This window comes from Aspergillus japonicus (genome assembly GCF_003184785.1).
Source record: "Aspergillus japonicus CBS 114.51 unplaced genomic scaffold BO86scaffold_48, whole genome shotgun sequence".
In the NCBI taxonomy this organism is placed as follows: Eukaryota; Fungi; Ascomycota; class Eurotiomycetes; order Eurotiales; family Aspergillaceae; genus Aspergillus; species Aspergillus japonicus.
In genome coordinates this window covers 84976-105841 of record NW_020291685.1, presented here as the reverse complement: position 1 = coordinate 105841, position 20866 = coordinate 84976, and the positions used below count along the sequence as shown (strand labels likewise).

Genomic DNA, 20866 nt, shown 5'->3' with positions numbered 1-20866 from the left:
CACTGTTCTGAAGGGTGTCATCGTCTAGCTCAATCTATGCTACCCCTCTTTTATTGCCAGACAGGGATCTTGTGATGGACGAGACCATCCCCATCCACAGGCAGTGCCTCAGCTCGAGCAGGAACCCACCCCCTCGGACATACATTGCCACTTCACTCCAGCAGCCCTCGAGCAGAGCCCTCGTCCATCATCTTCTCGAACGGGTACCTTTCCCGTCATTGCCCATTGCCGATCCCATGGACCCCGCGCAGGGACCCTGATGATTGGCATCGCGGATTGCCGGATGCGGACGAGTTAATATGTGACAGATGTGATAAGATCCCCACCCCGCATATTGGCCGGGTGGATATAGATTAAAGGCTTGTGCTTGCTTACTTGTGCCTCGGGAAAGCCCTAATGGGGTTGGTGGTCCTGGTGAATGTGCCTGGAGGGCGATCGCATCATTGGGGTTGGAGCATGTGCTTCCGAGGTACAGCACTCGTGGAATTTACACTACTTATACACTACTTATATCTACAGGCTGATTTCGTGCACCAAGACTGAGCGGACTGCTCGGTAATTTGCGAAGCCGGTTTTCTCTGCCTGGCGTATGATGTAAGCTGATACACGTCCATAATTCAGAGCAAACTGGGGCCTTGGCCCGCCTGTGCTGGTCAAGCTAGGACCATCCACCGCCAATATATCTACGGAGTCCTGTCAACGCAGGATGCAATGAGCATTGCAATCGTGATTGTGTGTTTTAAAAAGCGGACTGCATTCCTCACAGACAAACGAAATCTAGTTCTATTTTCTGTTCGGTCTGGCTGTAACCCCGGACTCTTGAATTCAGCTGTCCCCACTGAAACAGACCCGCTGAAAAACTGCCCCAGCACACTAAATTCACTTCCAAGCATCGGTGAGTATGCCACCTAGCTAGTGCAGCGGCAGCCCTACTGCTCCAAGGGGAATCCATAGCCGACCAAGAACGCCGGCTCATCAATGCTATGATGCTGGTAGCTGCACCCGACAGACAGACAGTCAGCCAACATCCCCACCACACGACCTCACAATCACATACCTAAGCACCCCCACCGCACCAGGCTCCAACATCATGGACAAAGGAAACTCCATGGGATAGCCCAACCAGCGCTTGGTGAACGCGCGCAGCGTATGCCCGTGGGCAATGAGCACCACATCAGCCGGCTGCTCGCCATGCATATTCCCGCGATGAAGGTCACGGATCTCCGCGATCAGACTATCGATTCGAGCCGTAACATCCTCGGGCGACCTGCACCGCGTTAGCACCTACCATTCCAAGGAAGAAATAGAAAACGTACTCGCCCCCCTCACACCCATCGCGCCAAATATCCCACTCCCGCTCCCCATCCAACCCATGCTCCTTTCTGAGGGAACGAATCTCCTTCGTCAGCAACCCCTCATACAGCCCGTACCCCCACTCGGCCAACCGCGCGTCGTTCTCCTGCACCTTCCCGGCGGCCCGCAGCGCCTGCTTGTCGGCCTCGGGGAAGGCCAGCTCGAAGGTGTGCACCGCCCGCCGCCGCGGGCTGACGAACACGCGCGCCAGCTTGCGCGCCGGGTCGAGCAGCTTGCCCGCGCCCACGAGGATCTGGCCCGACGCCGTGACTTGCTTGATCCCGTCGGCGGTCAGCTCGATCTCGCTGGTGCCGGTGTAGCGGCCGCTTTTGGACCATTCGGTCTCGCCTGGTTTCGTTAGGGTCGCGTGTCTTTGGATTGGGAGGTATGGGGGTATGGGGAATGAAGCTACGCGGGGTGGGGGGGTTATGGAGAGGTAGACTTACCGTGGCGGTAGAGGAAGACCCGCGGGGTACCTGCGTCCTTGTCGGGCATCTTGTCTGGAGCGGAGAGGGGTCTAGTCTAGTCTAGGGATTCTGGATCTAGGGTGTTGGATGTATGTGGTGGTGCAGCTGAGGTTCAATGGGTTACGATGTCAAACCTGGGTTGGTTTTCGGGCAGGCGAGATTGGTTGACGCCATGGGTGGGCGTGTGGGGCGGAAAGGGTTTTATGTAATCCATGGTCATGGATCTGACTGGAGTTCGAGGGCAAGTGGGGTTCACCGGTGGTTGTTTGTGTACTAGCTTACTCTGGGGAGCAGAGTGGGCAGAATGTTTGTGGGATTGATAAAGAGGTTGTATGGCAGGTAACAAGTATAGATATTAGGCTGGCACAGTAGTATAACATATCCAAATTTGGAATCTCTGCATTCGTTCATGCCAGAATCATGCAATGGAAATTTCCACAAGTGGGGAAAGGAGGGGTAGTGCACCTGGCAAACCAACCAAACAAGGCGAAATAGCTTGATGATGGCCAATCAACCAGCAGTGGCATTTATCACGTGATGACATTGGAAGTCATTGTACCTTCGAGATAAATGAGAAGCCGTCGAGACTGTCTGCAGCTGAAAGGTCAGATATAGCAGTACTTCATTTGGAACAACTTTGGTTAAATGGAAACTTTCGTGGTAATGTGTTTCTATTGTCGGTCGAGTGTTTTCTATACCAAGGAATGTACATAGAAGCAGGAACTCCGACAAATTGAGATCTTGTCGCTGAGATGACAGAATCGCTGCTGCTCACATGTATCTCACTGAGGCAATGCATGATAAGCCTCTGATGTGCTGCTCCAACCAAGTCGCGTGGCTCAGCCCGAACCTGTTGAAATATACCACTGACTAGCTCCCCACTCAGCGTCTTCTGCTGCCAACAGCCCTGCAACAGACCGACAACAAAGCGCCTGAAAATAGTGTAGTGCGAATTATACTTTTCTGTGTGAAGAAAGAGGTGGGGTGGTATTGAAGAGTCATTCCTTGTCAGACCATAACAAGGAAGAGGCTTGTCGCGTATCCAGTGTCTGATGAAACAATGTGCTGCGAAATACTTTTGAAAGGTTAGGTGCAGAGAGTGGAAGTTGTGTCGGCTATTGTAAACATTGTGTTGCGACGTGCACAAGAATGAGACTTGGCGGAGTACACATTTGCTTATACAAGGGAGCTCTTCCTTATGCTGTTTTAACAGTTTGCATATGGATGCTTGGTTTTCCTTTTAAAACTTGATGATATCACTAGTAAGTCTATAAAATGCAAGGCCCTCAACCAGCTTGATCTCCTTGGTAATATAATTTTTGATGTCGAGCTGGTGGGTGTCTTCTACTGCCCCTTCTGTGAGCCGGCGCCCTTGATTATCTCGGATACACAGCTATAGAATATCCTTTCTCCAGAGCTTTGAGATGATTGACTAATAGAGAATGGTCATTATCTGTGCCCTGTTGCCCCAAAGGTTGCGCTCCCAGCTGTAGCATAATGTGTCTAGCTGAATTAAGATCCGGACGAGGCCTTGCAATAAAGTGTGATTTTGCAAAAATAACTCAATCTCTTCTGAAATGCTTATGCCAGGCACTACCTGTGTGTTGCGAATGTAGTTAATCACCTGATTGGGGCGGAATCCTATAGTCTCCAGCTCCGGATCAACGGCTCTGATACTAATATTGTCAGACGGGCGAGGTTTCGTCGTAATGATAACTTGTGGCTGCGTCAATAAATGGGACACTGACCACCACGTCTCCCAGGCGAACATCGGTAGTAGCACTGGGCACGCCGCCTCCGATACCCACGAGTAACCGCAGTGTTATCGACGGGAAGCTGCGTGCCAGATCCCGTGCGACGGCTGCAGCCGAGATTGTGCCCTGGTAGCCGGCAGGCAAGGATGCGATAACCACATTGTGTCGGCTCAGCTGTCCAAGGATGTAGCGTTGCGGGTCACCTTTGGTAGTCGGAAGCTGCTCGTGCTCTTCGTCGAGCATGTACCTCACTGCGCTGAGCTCAACTTCCAGCGGAGCGAGGAGCGCAACTGTATAAGCATCATGTGATAAGCGTTTCTTCCTGGTTTCCATCCTGCTCTCACAAGGCGATGGTGATGGAAAAGCCCATCAGACTTTGTGACCGAACCTGAGAGGTGGATTGGGTTGAAATCTGACAGGGAAGGCGCACTGGGCAGCAACCATACCGAGGATCTGCAGCCCCCATGCAGCATGACGGCTTGCTTGCGTATAAAAGGATCAATGTAGGTGCGTTACCTTTGGCAGAGTTGGAAGACTGAACAAAACAGCCACAGACACGAGGTTCAAGTGGCTAGTGTCGACTTTGAGCAAACAGCTTAGAGGATGTCATCTGATGAGTTATCCTGTTTCTCGTCATATTGGAGCTGTGAAAGTACGAATCAAGTTGATCCGCGTTTACCCACCCACGCCGTAACTCACCCCTCGGTGATGTATTCAAACCAGCAATCCACGAGTGACGTTTCAAAAATGTATAAGCGGACGCCAGGGACCTCCAGGCTGCGTGTTGCGCTATCATCTTCGATAAACACCAACGCGTCTTCGCAGCAGGTACGGGTCACATCCCGAGGATGGCGCTAAGATAACAGGCTAATCCAAACAGAGCCTAGCTTCAGCGAAGCAGTTCGTTATTCGCCGCAAATCTGAGCGACAATGACACCTTATCATGCCGTCTAACTGAGGTTCTGTACGCCATCAGTCATCGCAATAACTGCCGGCCTATCGGGTGTCGAGGAGGGAATTTTAAGATCAAATGAATGCGGGGGAGAGAACGTCCAAGTAATCAGCATTTTTTCGATTGGCTGTTTTACACCCGAAGCCTCCAAGCCACGTGTGGAGGCTAGAATACCAGGAAGATAAATTTGGACACCGGCGGACAAGCGCGCGTCCGATCCCCGGATTAGCCGACTCCTTTTCCGTATTCTGCGCTGTCACTGCAATCAGTTCGTTGCCCCTTGCACCTTTCATTGGATTGCCGACTTCATATTCATTCTCCCTGTAAATATATTATCCGGCTCAGCGAATACATATGCGTCGACTATGGATCGAGATTGTCAAACTTTCTCCTCATGAGAGTTGTTCCGGTTCACAATCTGTTGTGCGTTTCGTTCCACTTATCACGCCCTCCCAAATGGACACTTTTCGTGTTCAGTGCGAAAAGCATTCCTAACTACTGACTGAATCGCTTTGAATGGTTCGCGGACTCTAAGCCCCTACCCCCTTAAAAGGGCTTCGAGATTCGATCGGTCGATCCGGAGATTAGTCATCATAATCCACTCTAGGCAGTCAGCCCCGAGGGGTAATTCCCCTAAACTAATCTCCGATCGATTGCAATGTCTTACACAATCCCATATATAGATGTTTGCAGCTAACCATGGGCGCTCAAAAGTATTCAAGACATTTGCTGGCGCCATTGGACTAGTACAATAATCCCGAAGGCTACTTGTGCTATTTGCATTGTGCGAATCAATAGTCCCGAGGGGTCTCGGGTAAATTTAGTTCAATCGCAGCGATGTGTCTCTGGGCTGAACGCTTAGGGGGAGCTCGGTGATCGACTGATGGCTGATCCTGCTATGTGCGCAATGCAACCTCTGTAGACTCAGAGTCAAGCGGGATAGTTATGTTCCGACCCTGCAAACGGGAGTTATGTGGTGTGGCAGTGGTTTCTCCAGCGGTTTCTCCGACATCACCAGTAGGCATGTCGATCGACCTCACGGATGTATCATTAAGCGAAGAAAAGGAGACCATCAAGCGAACTGTGGGTGAGCCTGAGACATGCTGTGGACTAGTGTACATAGTGAATATCCCATTGAAGGTGCCTACCGAGTTCCACCTGTTAGCGACAAATGTGTCAGTCGCGCCGGCTTCTTGTCTCTGAGTCTGAAAAACTTGTGTCAAGGAAGCTGTATGGTGATCTTAACATGACCCATTCATGTTCTATCACGTTGGCATCACCCGTTAGGTCAATAGTCAATAATCACAGAGATGTCTTCCAAGTTGCCACCAATACACTCTACAATGCGCTGCGGCCGCCAAGGGGGTCACGGAGAGAAATCCCTCGGGGATGGCAGGAATAAGCTTTGGCTAAGCTTTGGGAAATATCGTTTTGGAACAAATAGAAGGAAGATTTGAGAATAATTCCCAGGAGACATTCTACCAATAAGGCATTTGCAGCAATCAATCGCAATGATCCGAATCTATTCTGAGCATGTTAGGTACATAATCCAGGAAACAATTGGTGCACGAGACCGGAATGTGTGGCGCGGGGGGAACCGAGGTATTTGCGGATCCTTATCAGCAAGAATTGGAGAAATGTGCGCACAGGACTCAAGGAACCACAATGGTCTGAGCAGCAAGACAAGGAGAGAAGGCGGTGTTTCGGAGCCAAGTAAGACATTCACCCCAAATGCGCCAGAAAGCACCAGAAAAGGGGCTACGTCATCGACCCACTTGAGAAAATTCTGTGTTTTTGATAGATGGCTTGGCACAACCGCACTTCAACACAATAACCCCTTTGAAATTGGGAGCTGTTGTATCGGATTTGCTAATCTAGGACGGTTTCAGTATTGCATAAGAGCACTTCTCTGACCGTCATCAACACAAGTGATTGAATGCTGATTCACAGTGCCGGGGTGGTGTCGATCAGTCTGATTCGTGTGCCGTGCTGGGACGGCCATGGCAGGACACGCAATGCCCCTGAGATAGTCCCAACGCTAGCAAAGCTTGGCTGGGTGCGCTCGCATCCCACTGCCAATCGTTAATTTCGCTGCCTGCATCGCCATGGTTAGGCGGATAGTCCACCTCGCTGGAGCTCTGCTTGAACCACTGGAACACCTGTAGAACCAATAATTCATCGACTGCAGAATTTTCTTCCCTTTTCGGTGGAGATGTTTCTCATTCTCTGTTATCTCGCAGATCCCGTTGTCCAATCAAGAGGAGGGATTTCCTTCTCTCCACTAGCCCTATCCCACGCTTCTCGTACCCGCTGTCAGCGTTCCAGCGTTCCTATCCTTGGATCTGCTATCTATCGGACAATACTGGTTTGGTGGTCTCATTGCACTCCGACCGAATGAGCTACCGTCCGACTGCCGGCTTGCGTTCCCCCCGATAGTTCCGTGCTCGGCCCAAGGTCCCCGAGGAAGATTTTGACTGATTTCTTGCCCCATTTGTCCCACACGTTCCCCCTTTCCTGCTTCCTCCTTGGTTCGCTGACCCCAGCGGATTTGATGTCATGTGGACATTCCTCCCCCCCAAGAGCGTATAACTATAATGGATTTCCCCGCCCTCCGGCACCGTTTTCAGAACTGAAACGTTGCACCGGTTTCAAGAATCCTCCCCCCCCCCCTCCTCAATTCTTCCTTGCATAGACAGTCGGTTGCACGCAGTGTCGCCTCTGTAACGATGCGCCACGTCTCCGCACTGTTCCTGGCCGGTCTGGCCGCACTTGCTTCGGCCTCCACTACCTGTAGTGCCGACAACAAGTGCCCTGAGAGCGCCCCCTGCTGCTACAGTGAGTTGCCAACTACTCCATCCTTCTCCAACCACGCTAACAACCATCTGCAGGCGGAGTATGTGGTGTCGGAACCTCATGCCTGGGCAGCTGCGACCCCTTGATGTCGTACTCGCTCGACTCGTGCACGCCCGAGCCCATCTGCAAGAACCAGACCTACAGCTGGAGCAACCTCGACGACACGGTGGCGTACGACCAATACCTCGGAAACTCGTCGCAGTACGAATGGACCTGGAGTGGATACCCCAAGGTCGAGAACGGCAGTCTGATGCTCACGATGCCCAACCAGACCACGGGCAGTCTGATGACGCTGAACCACTACATCTGGTACGGCAAGGTGTCGGCCAAGATCAAGAGCAGCCGCGGCGGGGGTGTCATCACCGGGTTCATCCTCATGTCCGACGTGAAGGACGAGATCGACTTCGAGTTTGTGGGGTACAACCTGTCGAGTGTGCAGACCGACTTCTACTTCCAAGGCGTGGAGAACTGTACGTGTTGTCCCATGTGTCTTTTCTTTTCGTCATGCTAACCGAGACGTCTTCCCGCAGACACCAACGAGGTCAACGCCGCCGTCTCCACCGGCAACACATACAACACCTGGCACACGTACACGATCGACTGGACGCCGGAGCAGCTGGAGTGGCAGGTGGACGGGGTGACGATGCGCACGCTGACCAAGAACTCGACCTACAACGCGACGTCCGGGATCTACATGTACCCGCAGACGCCGTCGCGGCTGCAGATGTCGCTGTGGCCCAGCGGGCTGAGCAGCGAGGGCGAGGGGACGATCGAGTGGGGTGGTGGCCTGGTGGACTGGAACAGCGCCGACATGGAGGAGTACGGCTACTACTACGCGCTGTACAAGGACATCACGATCGAATGCTACAACCCGCCCGCGGGCACCACCGTCGACGGCGACGTGTCCTACATCTACACCAGCGACACCGGCCTGTCGGACCAGATCCTTGTGTCCGGCAACAGCACCGTCCTCTACAACCTCGAGGACACGGGGCTCAACATGACCGCCGGCAAGCAGACGACCGCCACCACCAGCAGCAACGGCTCCTCCGAGTCCAGCTCCGGCTCCGCCACCAGCACCAGCTTCAGCGAGGGAACCACCTCCAGCAGCGCCGCGAGTTCCTCCTCCTACATCCAGGGTTCTTCCCTTGCTGCCCTGAGCGCGGCGATTCTTTTCAGCTTCTTCTAGGCGTGGATGAAGTGGACTGACACTACCCACCCTCCTTTTTTATTATCATTCAGGGGACCTCTTCCCCCTAGAGTTTTTCTCTCCACCCTTTACGATCCTTATATACATACTTTCGATTCGAGCATGGCGTGCACGGCGATTTTTTTCAGATGAGCCAATAAACTTGTATTTATATTTTGAAAGACTAATGGTAATCCCATGTGATTTACTTCCGCATCTAAAAAAGGGTGGATCAACCCGTCGGGTCTGGTTGTGGTTGGTGTGCCGAGCTCTTTTGTAAAAATGTTAACCTAGGTATTCATCTTCGTCCACGATATTTGCTGACTTAGGACGGTAGGCGATACATATGTAGAAATGTTCTTGATTCCAACGGTATATGAGGTAACGCAATTGTGCACATATCGCTTTGAATTCACCCTTTTATCGAGAGACATTCTGGCAGGATGTCTCGACTTTGAGAATGCGAAAACACCAACAACCAAAGGCATCAGAGTCGGATGACCTCCTTACTTGGCATCCACACCATAATCACGTTGCCATTCCACCACCTGAAACCCTGTTCTTAAGAAGCAAAAAGACCGCTCTTATATTGAATAGCTACCTCTGGCTGAAAGAACGCTTTAGGGGCTGGTCGTCAACGACTTTATCCGTAGCGAGATACTAGTTCACCCATATATACACATGTACTGTACTTAACAGTCGCTGGACATGTCACTGTGTGTTTATGCTTAGCTGTCAGCTACCTATTCCTTTCTGTTCTCGGCCTTTACCCTGCCTATGTCATCGTTAGAGAGTACTCAGGTAAATATTAATTCTCATAGACCCAAGTCTCACAAGGAAGTTGGAGGCATTACAGATTGTGGACTTATGGTCGGTAAAGTAGAGAACACAAGTCAGTGACTCCTATCTTTGAACCCAAGCATACTCTCATTACAAACGAGCTTTCAATATCTATCACATCGACCTCGTCGACTCGTATCATTCAATCATGAATTACCTCCACCTAACCACTACCTTTTCCCCAGCCAATCCCAGAATCCCTCCCCCAAAACCAGAGACTGCCACTACCCCACCATCAACATTCGCATCACACATTCATTGAGTTAACATTAATCCGATCGCATACTTCAAGCCTGCGCCCCCTGCCGTCCCGCCGTGGAAGCCGACCACGTCTTCTGCACGGGGTTCATCATATTCATCGCGACCGCATGCTCCCGCTGCGCCTTCTTCTGCCAGTACCGGCCCAGCACGAAGGCAGCAACCCCGACCAGCGCGGCGCCGACCACCGTTCCGACGACGATTCCTGCAATGGCGCCCTTAGAGAGGCCGCTGGATCCACTCTTGCTGCTGCTGCTCGACGACGATCCAGAAGATGTGCTCGATGAAGAGGATGATGAAGACGAAGTGGAGGAGGAGTCAGTCGAGGTCGCCTCCGACACGTTGAAGCAGGGGATCGAGGTGTCGAAGGAGGACAGCGGCACGTAGGTGATATCCGCGCAGGCGTAGTAGGTCTCGTTGCCGTCGTTGTCGAAGTCGGAGACGTACTTTAGCTGCAGGGTGGCGTTGGAGCCGGAGGTGACGGTGGAGGGCGGGTTGGGCACGGAGTAACATTCGTGGCCTGGGTCGAGATCGGGGAAGTTGCTGCTCGAGACGATGGTGCTGAAGTCGGAGTTGCTGGTTGGGTCTTTGTAGAGGATGGTCAGTTCTTGGTGCTTTGGGAGGGGAATATGGGGGAGAAGAGGGGGTGAAGATGGAGGTGAAAGGGGAGCGCACTGTTATCATAGGAGATGGCTAGATTGACCGAGTAGGATTCGGTTTGGAGGACTAGGGAGACGGCGCCGTTGGCTGGAGTATGAATTAGCTTGGAGGTTCGTGACAGCTGCCAGGTGGTAGTAGGCTGAGAGTGCATACTGAGGGGGAACTCGGTTCGGTTGGTGACACCGGCTGAGGAACCGCAGGGAGCAGTGCGGTCCTGGGCCGCGCCCCAGGCACGGTCTGGCGGCCACAAGAACGCAGCGGCCCCCATGTCCGTGGCTTCTGCGGCGAGAGTGCCAGGGATGACAAGGCTGGCTGTGGCCAGCAGCCCGGTGATTAGGGTGATTGGAGACATTGTTAAGAGTGTATGTCAAGGTGGCGGGTGATGAGGGGTCACTGCTCAGACTCGAGTCTCAGTTCTAGAATAGAAGGACTGCTGTGCTGGTGACCATATCCGGCGGGCTCGCAGGGCCGTCTTATAGGATCGGCATTCATAGTATCCCTTTCTCGAAAACGTTACACCCGTCAACGGCCCTGCTGGAATGGTTGCAGCCTTCGCTGGAAGAACTCTTCGCAAACATGTGATAAGGATCCGCAGTGGGTTGCAAGGCGACATGCGCAGCTCGGAAGACTCGCGAGTGAGCGGCCGACCACCGAACCCTGGCTTGACCTGTCTCACAGAGTGGAGATGACAACACCGAACCCCTCCTGCAGTGTCACCTCGCCAGGAGCTAGTCAGCGACTAGGTACCAGGAGACACCAACCGGAAGAGGAAAGCCCGACATCAGATCATATCAGATTGATAAGATCCTGGTCACTCCGTTGCCTTCCGACCACAAACATCCTTGTCCCAATCCAAGAATTATGTCCGAGGACAAATTGAGAGATGGGTCACGCGGAGATTTGTTCCAATCACTGCGTCGGACGAGGTAACCGAAATTTGCTAGCGTGCTCTGATTTTCAATCTGATAAGATAATAAATAAGTGGGCCCGACCCAACCACGGCACTTCATCTGCTGGCAAGAATTTCCTGTCTTGCCAAGTCACTAACTCACTAACTACAAGGATCCTAGGCAGGGCCGGTTGCTTTGAGCCAAGCGGAAAGAAGAACCCTTGACCAATTGTTGGCAGCTGGTGCCGCTCCATGGAACCCACTCGATGACTTGGTCACTACATTACACCGGGGTTTGTCCCTGCGACCGCGAGCTTCTGCCAGGAGCTATACTACTTCTGTATACACTAACAGACCCTGACCACGGACCCTCGCTCACCTGCACGAAGGATTTGTCCTAGCCACCGGATCCGGGTAAATGTTTTCAAGCCTGGAACCGGCGCCATGGTGACTTGCGATCGGTTCTGGCCTTCGAAGCCGAAATGCCTCCGACCACCGACGCCGGAGTTCTCCAGCCTATACCAGGTATGATGTAACAGACGACACTAGTATAAGCATAGCAAAGGAACTCAGGTTGAAAAAAAAGAACTTACAGCGCGGAATTGACCTTTCGCGCCGTGGCCTGCGTGATTAATTTATTGAATGCGGAGGACGAGCCAATCCATGTAGTGACCAGTCCACCGAGCCCACCCGCTGCATCACACATGGCATCGAGCTAGCCGTCCCGCTAAGGCTATAGTGGGCGGTACTTGCGAGGGTGCCCAGCGGGCCTGGTCACTGGAAGTATCCGGATGCAGGTGGTCCGACCAGTCCCTACCACCTCGCCCGAGCTGCAGAGTTCGTGATGCAGCAAGCTTGCTGGAGTTGAATATAAGGGGACTCTACCCAACACTTCCTCGTCTCTGAAGTACCGCACGCACCAGCCTTTCCCCATCTCGTATCTGCCATCATCGCACGCATTCCTTCTCAATCAACCACCCACCGTTGGGAATAATTGAATCCCCAACAATGCAACGCTTCATCTTACTCGTAACCGCTCTCGCGGCTGTATTCCCCGCGAGCCTGGCATGGAGCTTCCCATCCAGCGTTCCCTTGATCAGAAGGGAAGACATCTCGCCCGGCAGTCCCCTCTACGAATGCCACGCCGACTGCGGTACGTCCTTGAGCTGCCTGCAACCCTTGACACAACCACTACCCTTCCCATGCACTCTAACGTAATGCACAGGCGGAGTCATCCTCATGTCCCAGGACGACACCAACGCCACCTACTGCTCCAACGCGACCTACAAGACCGAGCTCAGCGGCTGCCTGGAGTGCGCCCTGACCTACAACATCTGGCAGTACTACGGCGACGACGTCAAGTCCGCGGCCGAAGCGTGCGGCGATAGCGCCACGCCCAGCGCCTCGTCGGCGACGGCGAGCGCCACGGCGGGTGCGAACTCGGTACGTAACCCATCATAAACCCATTCACTAAGCTAATGGGGGTGTGTAGACGGCTACCAACTCCGGGGCGAGAGCCACCGGCTCGTCTTCCTCGTACGCGTCCTCGTCCTCGTCCTCGTCCAGTGGCTCCGCGGCTGCTGCGTCGGCCACTTCGATGTCTGGTGGAGCGGGCGCGTCGATGAGCGTGGGCGGAATGCTTGTTGCTGCTGCTGCTGTGGTTGGAGGGCTTGTTATGGCTTGATTTGCCTCTTCTGGTTCAAGGGAGGGAGGTTGGTTGTGGTGGAGTGATGGGTGGAGAGTGTATCACCTCGGTCGTGCTCCTCAACTCATGTTATGCTGAGGGATTACTGATGTGGGTGAGATAGATAGATGTAGTGTACTATATTAATCGAGCTGCGTCCGACAAATATACATGGTTTTTATTCCAAGAATGTCACTTCAGTTACCCAAATTCAAACACGGTGCTCTACTAGATCATAGTGGTATTTAATGTGTGGACCTAAACTTGGGCCGATTGTTGGCTGAACGGGTGATGGTTGGCTTCCCACTGCTGCGAGAGTGCTGCGAGCAGGCTTTAAAGATCACATCTTCGCAGAGATTTTTCTTCTGGGTGCATTGTTCTAGATATGATTGATCGAGTGGAACTGATTAGCTATGCGTTCCAAAGGCAAGAACACTGACAATGCTGGCGCCTCACCATCCCATAACATTCCCATCCCGTCAATACGCATCATACTCGCGACCCCGAATGATAAAAATATATATGATCTATCCCCAACCCCGCTAAGCAAGTCTATAAATATGTATGTAAGAACTATATACAACGAAATTACGAATTCTATCCCTCGACACTCTGCCACGTCGACCGACAACCTCAACCTCACCCCCACCGCGAATAAGGCGGCGGGGGCTCGCTCGGCACGACCGCCGGCGCGACCGCCGCCGTCTGGCTCTGCGTCGTCCCCTCACTGTCGGCTCCTCGATCCAACGACCCGCGACTATCCCCCTCCCGCCGCTCCCCACTGCTCACCGGCCTCAACTCCAGCGTACTGTTGTCCTCGCCCGTGCCGGCCCCCGCCCCCGCCCCGACCGCCTGCTTCCCCTTCCGCTTCTTTTTGGTGAGAGCGTGTCTGCGCCGGTAGATCGCGATCCCGGCGACGGCCAGCAGCAGCGACGCGCCGACGCCGACGCCGACGCCGATGCCGATGTTGCGGGCCAAGGTGGATTTCTTGGCGGGCGCGGCGTCGCAGTGTTCGTGGATGACGCTCGTGTTGGATGAGAGGACCTTGTCGCAGTTGAGATGCTTGGAGGAGGAGAGGGAGAAGGTGTTGACCATTTTGAGGGAGGAGAAGTCCGTGCTGTTGGGCATTAGTCTTGCCGGGGTGATACCGCAAGGGAAGGGGACGGACCTGGTGATCTCGCCGGTGACGGTGATGTCATCGGCGTACTCGAGGCTGGACAGGTTCACGGCCAGTGGGGTCCAGGCTTCGATGAGGATGTCCGCTGTTGCGTTCAGCAAGGATGGAGCGGAGATGCTGTGGGGTGGTGTTAGCGAGTGGGATGACGACTGTAGAAAGGGCTACGTACCTATCAATGACTCCCCGCAGCGAGAGGCTGCCGTTCATGTAGCTGAGCGCGGGCACGGAGAAGTTGAGGTGCTGCGTCGTGTGCACGGTGAAGCCCGCGTCATAGTCGCCGTAGCCGCTGGTGGTCGCTTGGGTGATGTTGCCGGCAGATGCCAGGACCGGTAATGAGAGACTGTTTGGTGTGAGCCGGGAAATAGTCGGTTGTTGCGGGACGTGGAGACATACCTGGACACGTTCCCGCCGACATACAGGCTCGCCGCCTGCCGCAGCGCGGGCAGGTCGATCTTCATTACCTGACTCGACTGCGTATCACATCCCGACTCGCCGCAGATCGAGGATCCGGTGGTGATGTTCTCCAACTTGGAAAAGTCGAAGCTAGACACCGCTAAACGTTACAAGCTGGTCCAGATAAAGAAGTCATGTGACGGGAAACCCACCTGATGCCACTCCCCAGCACGTTGAGGTAGCTCACATTCCGCAGGTTCGGGGCCGACACGGTCAGCGGGGTGCGGCTCTTGACGGTGAAGACCTCGGCCGTCTGCAGCTGCGGCAGCGAGATCGACCGCAGAGAGGAGGCGTAGCTGAAGCCCGCCACATAGAGGGAGATGAGATCCGGGGCCTCGAGCGAGGTCAGCCCGGTGGAGTTCTGGACGGAGATGCTCGAGGTGATGTTGGTCAGATTGTGCACGATGAAGCTGCCCGTGTAGTTGGAGCCCACGACCAGATCCCCGTAGAGGGTGGTGCAGTTCTGCGTCAACTGGTCCAGCTGGTCCTGCGTGTATATCACAGTCCCCTGCCCGTATTCGTCCTGCTGGGCGTTGCAGTCCTGCGCGGCGATGACTAAAAATCCCGAGGAACCAACTGTCAATCATGTGACCTTTGACCGACCCAAAACTGAAACATGGGCAACAAGGAACAAAGACGAAAATCAAAAAAAACACGTGGATCATTCGAGCTTGCTTACGGTTCGCCAAACCTACGGCCACCACCACCACGAGGGTGGACAGCAGATTCATTTCTTCAATCGAGGTGTTAATTTCATTCAAGATGGGATGAATGGATGGATGATGTTGTTCATTGCTTAAAGGGAAGGGACTGGGGGGGGAAACAGGTCGCGATCCCGGATTTTTCGATTTTTTTGACGCGCGGCTCGGGGGCAGACCCTTTATGTCTGCCTAGGCCCTGAGGGACTCGGGGGGGGGGGGAGGGAAGAGAAAAGAGGAGAAGGGGGATCAGAAGGGCGTCTCGATTTTCGAGCCACTTTGATTGCGAAGCGGGGCGGCAGGCGACAAGAACATCCTGACTTGGGTTTAGTCGGTGCTGAATCACTGTGGCGCAGCGCATTTGACTGGTCCAGGGGGGAGTATCGGGTGGGGAGGAGGTGGTGGGAACACCTGCCTATCGGTCGGCTAACGATGGGCCAGAATCCAATAGTTGGTTCCAGTTTGGAAGACGTTAATCCCTTTCAAGCCAGTGAGCAGTCCCTATTTCCTCGTGGGTTTCCCTGGCTGGTCTGGCAGGGCTGAAAAAGTTTATTGGAAGGGGTTCAATGAAATCCCTGGATTTGTTGTTGAGTTTGACGACCTGACACCTGGTGTGGTGGTTCTGTCTGAGACGGGCGGCTGTGGCTGAAGATGAGGCTTCGGTCTCCGGAACGAGTCGGAGTTAAATACCTTATCCAGTATTGCTGGATGATATCATCAGCGTCGACCGTCGTCATCGATTGTCGAGCAACAGGGCTGCTGCGACACATATTTACTATGTATCTGATTCCTGCGATCGCCCCGACCCTTCCAAGCTAACAAACCTGTGGCCCACCCACCACCCACTCCGAGCTTCTATAAAGATACTTCTGTATACCTACCCCGTACACACCAAATCTCCTCCCACCGACCGCAAAATGCAAGCCGCGGTCAACTGGCCTCAGAAGTACCACCCGGGTACAACCGACAACTTCGTCTCCAACGAGGTCTACGTTCCTGGAACCACCGTCGAGCGCGTCTGGGACTACCTGGCCACCATCACCAAATGGGAGTCCTACTACGATAACGTGGGCCAGATCACCCCGCCAAGCTCCGGCCCTGTGCTACGCGAAGGGGACAAGTTCTCATTCTCCACCTTCGGATTCCCCCCGCTCCAAGCAGAGGTGCACGAATCGGTGCCGCCGACGGACAACGCGCCGGGAAGACTCGCGTGGCGCGCCTGGCAGGAGGGCGACGAGGACACCGCGCTGGATATCTATCATGCGTGGATCTTGGAGAAGACCGAATGGGGGGTGGTGCGCATCCTGACGCAGGAGTCGCAGATTGGGAAGCCGGCCGCGCAGCTGGCGATGCAGAAGCCGAACCCGATGTTGAACGGGCACCAGGCGTGGCTGGATGGGTTGGCGGAGGTTTCGCGGTCGGGTTGATGGTGGGATCGCCCGGGATGGTTTTGTGCTGTTGATCATGTGGGCCGTCTGGTATCTACCTGGTGCTTAGAGTATGCCTTCATAGATGTTCAATTTTAAATATGTGTAATGTGACTATTGTGTTGTGCTTCTTGCTGTGTCTGTGTTTCAGAATATATTCGTATATGTCTAAAACAATCGTCTCTACTGGGTGCGAACATTTCAAGCCCCATGTCTCCACCAGCGGTGCTCTGCAGAATCTCTCCAGGACATTCCGCACTACCACCTTTTCCAGCTACAACCCCAGTCGTCATCCTTTTCAAGCCCGATCCTCCCGCACCATGTTGCGGTACGGGTTATTCGGGTCCTGCTCCTCCTCCTCAGCTGAGGGGATCGTCTTGCGCACGCGACACGGGTTCCCGACCGCTACGGAGAACGGAGGGATATCCTTGGTGACGATGGAGCCGGCGCCAATCGTCGAGCCCTCCCCGATCGTGACGCCCGGGAGGATGACCACGTTCCCGCCGATCCAGCAGTCGTTGCCGATCGTGACAGGGTGGCCGAACTCGACGAACTTGCGGCGCGAGAGCACGCTGACGTCATGGCCGGCCGTGTAGATGTTGACGTTCGGGCCGAATTGGACGCGGTCGCCGATGATGATCAGGCTGGTGTCGAGGGCGGTGAAGCTTTGTCACAGGAGACTGTTAGTGAGAATAGATAATTGGAGGGGCGACGACAGTCTGGACTGACTTGAAGTTCATGAAGCAGTCGCGGCCGATGCTGATGTTGCAGCCGTAGTCGGGCATGAAGGGCGGCTCGATGAAGGTGCCCTCGCCGACCCGGCCGACGATCTTCTGGAGGAGCTCGAAGCGCCGCTCGGCGATCTGCTCGAAGGGAACGGACTTGGCGTCCAGGTTGTTGTAGTCCTGGGCCACGCCGCGGGCGCGGTGTCGGCCTTCTAGTAGCTTCGGCACGTTGGGGTTGTAGCTAAGCCGTCAGCATCTTACACCAATGCTCCATCTGCAGCCCGTACTGTATGCGCAAGTCACACGGGAGAATTTCAATGTGTGTGTACGTACAGCATGCCGGAGATCATCCGCTCGTACTCCTCGCACATGGGCACATGGTTCAATCCCCGGGCGATCTCGATGATCTCGGGTCGTTTTTCGGACGCAGCGACGGACATGGTGATAGAGATATGATGAACAACGGATTGTCTGAAGATGAAAGGAAACACTCTGGTGCTTTATCTCGTGGCAGCGCGCCTATTTATGGAGGATGGTCGACCGCGGGGTAGCGACTCCGCAAAGCGGGCATCGCGCCTCTCGATTCCCGTTCGGGAAATACTCCCAACTGCTGGCGTCGGGAAGCGCTTGGCGCCGACATTTCGCCGACTTGCCGCCCAGCATGTCTGCCTTGATGCCTTGGGAAAAAGGCTACGAAACTTCACACCCCTCCGCTTAGCACATAATGCTTTGTGTGCATAACTCCCACTGCTACAGTCAGCCATGATGCATCGCCACCATACCTTTCGCAAGTAGTACTAATACTGGGCTCAATCAAGCTGCACCGTTCTAGTAGCAGCAGAGAAGATGTTGCAATATATCTCGAACAATAGTAGGCGCGAACGGGATGTCCACTCTATTGGCGAAGCCACTCGCTAAGGCATGTAATCAACAATAGAAGTCATCGTTCCATCGGCGTACTTCAAGATACGTAAACAGTCATCACCTACACGAAATAGGTCTACCACAACAAACAGACATCTTGCAACTTTTACTCCTTCCACACCAGAACCCCCCTCTCATACAACCCACTGACCAACCCCAACCCCCTCTTCACATCCCGCACAGCGGTCGAACTCGTCCCGAACTCGTCCCCGACAAACAAATCCTCGACCCTCCCCTCGACATTCCCATCCCACTCGGCGACCCAACTCGGCGCCCGCCCTCTCTTCGCAACAGGCCTACCCCGCCCATTCCCCTCGAAATCCACCACCCAGTTCGAACGAGCCACCTTCGCCACCGCCGGGAAGAACGGATGGCCCGCCATGATCAACTTCCCCTTTCCATCCACGCTCAGGTTATCCACCAGAAACCTCGTCCGGAAGGACAGCGCCTTCTCCAGATCCTTTGTGGCAGGATTGATCCGGTACACTGTCACGGAGGGTGTCGTGGTCGACGCGACGGCCACGTGGGTTTGGTTGAGGGCGGCGATGCCGTTCGCGTAGGGCAGGTGCGCGGCGACCTTGTACGTGTCCGTCTGGAGGTTGGCGTAGACGACCGTGCCGCCGGGGTAGGCTGAGTAGGTCTCTAGGGCGGCGAGGAACGGGGAGGCGCGCTGGGTGAAGAGGTGGTCATTGGTGATGTAGAGCTCGTGCTCGGAGACGGCGAGGAGGGCGTTGGGCCCGTGCAGGAGCGGGTGGGTTATGGTCTTTTCGTGGTGCAGGGATGGGGCTTCAGGGTTGGGGTCGAGGGTGAAGAGCTCGATGGCCGAACCGGTCGGGGCGTGGTTCGCGACGAAGAGTTGTAAGGTCTTCGGGTTGTAGGCCAGGCCCAGTGGGTGGAAGGTCTGGCGGGAGGCGGTGGGGAAGTTGGTCATTGGGAGCGGGTGGAGGTTCTTTTCGTCGGAGGTCGCGTCGAAGGTGGAGGCGTAGTTGTAGAGATACAGAGTTCCCGGGTTGGTGGCGTTAATGAAGGTTCCCTGCGTTATGGAGGAAGTCAGTTCGGTGGGACAAGAATGCGGGGGTACGAGGGGACCGACCATGACGGTGTTCCAGGTGTCACGGCCTGGGTCGCAGCTTAAGATGGCGAAGCCGCGCTGCGTGTCGAGGTGGACATCTTCGCAGTTACGGATTCGGTCTGCGAACACGATCTTCTGGTCGGCGAATTTGGAGATCTGGGGAAGTCGGCCAGGACGGTTGTTCACCGTTAGCCAGATGAGGGTGTGGCGGTCGGTCAACCAGCCCAGCAGCACGGCTAGGCCGAGGACGATCTAGGTGATCGGGTTAGTGAGAACCACCCCTCTGAGTGAAGGGATGGGAAAAGTACTGTTGCTACATATGTTGACAATCCCATGATGTCGGTGAGTAGCTGACAGGTGATAAAAATTTGACGGGACCTTGTAAGGGTAGGTGGGAATTGACTGCAGATAAATAAGGTTGTTTTGCTGGGAAGCTTACGGGGTCAAGGCTGATCGCGTCCCCACTAGGCGGACTAGCCCTCCGTATTCCGCCCACCCCCAGCCTATCGGACTATCCTGTCGGGCCATAGAGCTTCCGTTTGGCTGGAAGATAACACGGTCTGAGGTGAGATTGATTTCTTTGCTGGTAAATTGCTAATCCACGGATACACAGTGGGGATTGCTGGTCAAGATCGTATTGTGAGTTTGTTTATGATGTTCGTATGGATTAGTGATCGACTTGCCTGGGTGGGTCCCTTCTGCTGGCGGGTTATCGATCACGGATGCCCACTGCAGCCATTCGGAAATGTAAATATGCTGCTAGTAATAAAGGATAAAATAGTATGAGAAAGATTAATCTGTAGAACTCTGGTTGTACCAGTACATCGTACTACTAAGTCAGTAGTTCAGTAGTCTCTAGCCCCTCTAAGAATAGAGTCCTGATTAAGTAGTCCTAGATCTGCTGGCTATATTCTGATTGATATTTTCTTCACTGAAGGGTTTTATAACGTTCATACAGAGGAAGCAGCAGGGTTTTATAATGCTGAGAGTGTTTGGATAACAGGGGCAAACATCTGCTTACATTCTGGAGTAGCGTGGTCATTACCTGGCAGTTAGTGCCTCAGGCATGAGCTAGGAAAGATCACGTGACAGAATCAGGTCGATCTTGTGGCTTTGCAAATTGAATGTATAAGCCTGTGGGGTACAAGGTATCCTGGATTGATCACATACGGATCACAAATTAAGGTGTGGATAAACCCAGCAGGCTGTTTGCAATCTTGTAAGCAAGCGTGCATTGCACAGGATTTGAATGCTCCAGGCCATCAACTTTGCCGCATCAGGAAAGAAGAGCGATCCGACTGTAAAAATTCGCATCGAGTGGATCAGCCAGTGGAGCCCTTCTCAAAGTGGATGCCCGAGTCTCCGGTAATAGTCTAGTCCTTCATCATCATAAAAGTCAGGGTCAAAACCTTGTCCTTTAGACTGATTGAAGAGTCTCCCTTCTTTTCAATCGCGCATCTCTCTCTGCACGTTTGTTCCTACTACGCGCTG

General features: G+C 54.0%; 8 protein-coding genes across 8 annotated transcripts; 3 read left to right on the top strand and 5 right to left on the bottom strand.

The window, feature by feature from the left end:
- Positions 1-746: 746 nt before the first annotated feature.
- On the bottom strand, positions 747-2198 carry BO86DRAFT_449834 (histidine phosphatase family protein). Its single transcript, XM_025676753.1, has 4 exons — positions 1800-2198; positions 1317-1701; positions 1058-1267; positions 747-996 (listed from the first exon to the last, which is right to left on the bottom strand). The coding sequence occupies exons 1-4, from the start codon at positions 1846-1848 to the stop codon at positions 930-932; spliced, it is 711 nt and encodes a 236-aa protein (XP_025525101.1). The 5' UTR covers positions 1849-2198; the 3' UTR covers positions 747-929.
- Positions 2199-3144: 946 nt separating this feature from the next.
- Positions 3145-3989, bottom strand: BO86DRAFT_156952 (kinesin). The gene has a single exon (XM_025666374.1). It carries the CDS (start codon positions 3905-3907, stop codon positions 3506-3508), a length of 402 nt encoding a protein of 133 aa, XP_025525100.1. The 5' UTR covers positions 3908-3989; the 3' UTR covers positions 3145-3505.
- Positions 3990-7239: 3250 nt separating this feature from the next.
- Positions 7240-8722, top strand: BO86DRAFT_367198 (uncharacterized protein). The gene is made up of 3 exons (XM_025670140.1): positions 7240-7361; positions 7415-7849; positions 7910-8722. The coding sequence occupies exons 1-3, from the start codon at positions 7253-7255 to the stop codon at positions 8566-8568; spliced, it is 1203 nt and encodes a 400-aa protein (XP_025525099.1). The 5' UTR covers positions 7240-7252; the 3' UTR covers positions 8569-8722.
- A 979-nt stretch (positions 8723-9701) lies between these two features.
- Positions 9702-10678, bottom strand: BO86DRAFT_343788 (copper acquisition factor BIM1-like domain-containing protein; the record flags this gene model as incomplete). The annotated part of the gene is made up of 3 exons (XM_025669162.1): positions 9702-10252; positions 10342-10413; positions 10480-10678. Coding segments are annotated over 3 exons (822 nt in total), but the record flags the coding sequence as incomplete, so codon positions are not given.
- Positions 10679-12050: 1372 nt separating this feature from the next.
- Positions 12051-12899, top strand: BO86DRAFT_436354 (uncharacterized protein; the record flags this gene model as incomplete). Its single annotated transcript, XM_025676010.1, has 3 exons — positions 12051-12368; positions 12441-12658; positions 12708-12899. Exons 1-3 carry the CDS (start codon positions 12224-12226, stop codon positions 12897-12899), a joined length of 555 nt encoding a protein of 184 aa, XP_025525097.1. The 5' UTR covers positions 12051-12223.
- Positions 12900-13399: 500 nt separating this feature from the next.
- On the bottom strand, positions 13400-15441 carry BO86DRAFT_457971 (uncharacterized protein). Its single transcript, XM_025677257.1, has 6 exons — positions 15209-15441; positions 14682-15084; positions 14470-14619; positions 14246-14416; positions 14068-14193; positions 13400-14016 (listed from the first exon to the last, which is right to left on the bottom strand). Exons 1-6 carry the CDS (start codon positions 15258-15260, stop codon positions 13539-13541), a joined length of 1380 nt encoding a protein of 459 aa, XP_025525096.1. The 5' UTR covers positions 15261-15441; the 3' UTR covers positions 13400-13538.
- A 520-nt stretch (positions 15442-15961) lies between these two features.
- On the top strand, positions 15962-16731 carry BO86DRAFT_391213 (uncharacterized protein). The gene has a single exon (XM_025672548.1). It carries the CDS (start codon positions 16145-16147, stop codon positions 16652-16654), a length of 510 nt encoding a protein of 169 aa, XP_025525095.1. The 5' UTR covers positions 15962-16144; the 3' UTR covers positions 16655-16731.
- Positions 16732-18409: 1678 nt separating this feature from the next.
- On the bottom strand, positions 18410-19767 carry BO86DRAFT_411774 (calcium-dependent phosphotriesterase; the record flags this gene model as incomplete). The annotated part of the gene is made up of 3 exons (XM_025674605.1): positions 19684-19767; positions 19397-19627; positions 18410-19336 (listed from the first exon to the last, which is right to left on the bottom strand). Exons 1-3 carry the CDS (start codon positions 19708-19710, stop codon positions 18410-18412), a joined length of 1185 nt encoding a protein of 394 aa, XP_025525094.1. The 5' UTR covers positions 19711-19767.
- Between the last annotated feature and the right edge of the window lie 1099 nt (positions 19768-20866).

Excerpts from the sequence above, each read along its gene's own strand:
- BO86DRAFT_367198 (XM_025670140.1), top strand. The coding sequence starts at position 7,253 with ATGCGCCACGTCTCCGCACTGTTCCTGGCCGGTCTGGCCGCACTTGCT. Across the intron at positions 7,362-7,414 it reads GAGCGCCCCCTGCTGCTACA|GCGGAGTATGTGGTGTCGGA; the intron begins GTGAGTTGCCAA and ends AACCATCTGCAG. Across the intron at positions 7,850-7,909 it reads CTTCCAAGGCGTGGAGAACT|ACACCAACGAGGTCAACGCC; the intron begins GTACGTGTTGTC and ends GTCTTCCCGCAG.
- BO86DRAFT_449834 (XM_025676753.1), bottom strand. The coding sequence starts at position 1,848 with ATGCCCGACAAGGACGCAGGTACCCCGCGGGTCTTCCTCTACCGCCAC. Across the intron at positions 1,702-1,799 it reads GGTCTTCCTCTACCGCCACG|GCGAGACCGAATGGTCCAAA; the intron begins GTAAGTCTACCT and ends TAACGAAACCAG. Across the intron at positions 1,268-1,316 it reads GATGGGTGTGAGGGGGGCGA|GTCGCCCGAGGATGTTACGG; the intron begins GTACGTTTTCTA and ends AACGCGGTGCAG.
- BO86DRAFT_391213 (XM_025672548.1), top strand. The coding sequence starts at position 16,145 with ATGCAAGCCGCGGTCAACTGGCCTCAGAAGTACCACCCGGGTACAACC.
- BO86DRAFT_156952 (XM_025666374.1), bottom strand. The coding sequence starts at position 3,907 with ATGGAAACCAGGAAGAAACGCTTATCACATGATGCTTATACAGTTGCG.
- BO86DRAFT_457971 (XM_025677257.1), bottom strand. The coding sequence starts at position 15,260 with ATGAATCTGCTGTCCACCCTCGTGGTGGTGGTGGCCGTAGGTTTGGCG. Across the intron at positions 15,085-15,208 it reads GGCCGTAGGTTTGGCGAACC|TCATCGCCGCGCAGGACTGC; the intron begins GTAAGCAAGCTC and ends CGGGATTTTTAG. Across the intron at positions 14,017-14,067 it reads GTCACCGGCGAGATCACCAG|CACGGACTTCTCCTCCCTCA; the intron begins GTCCGTCCCCTT and ends AATGCCCAACAG.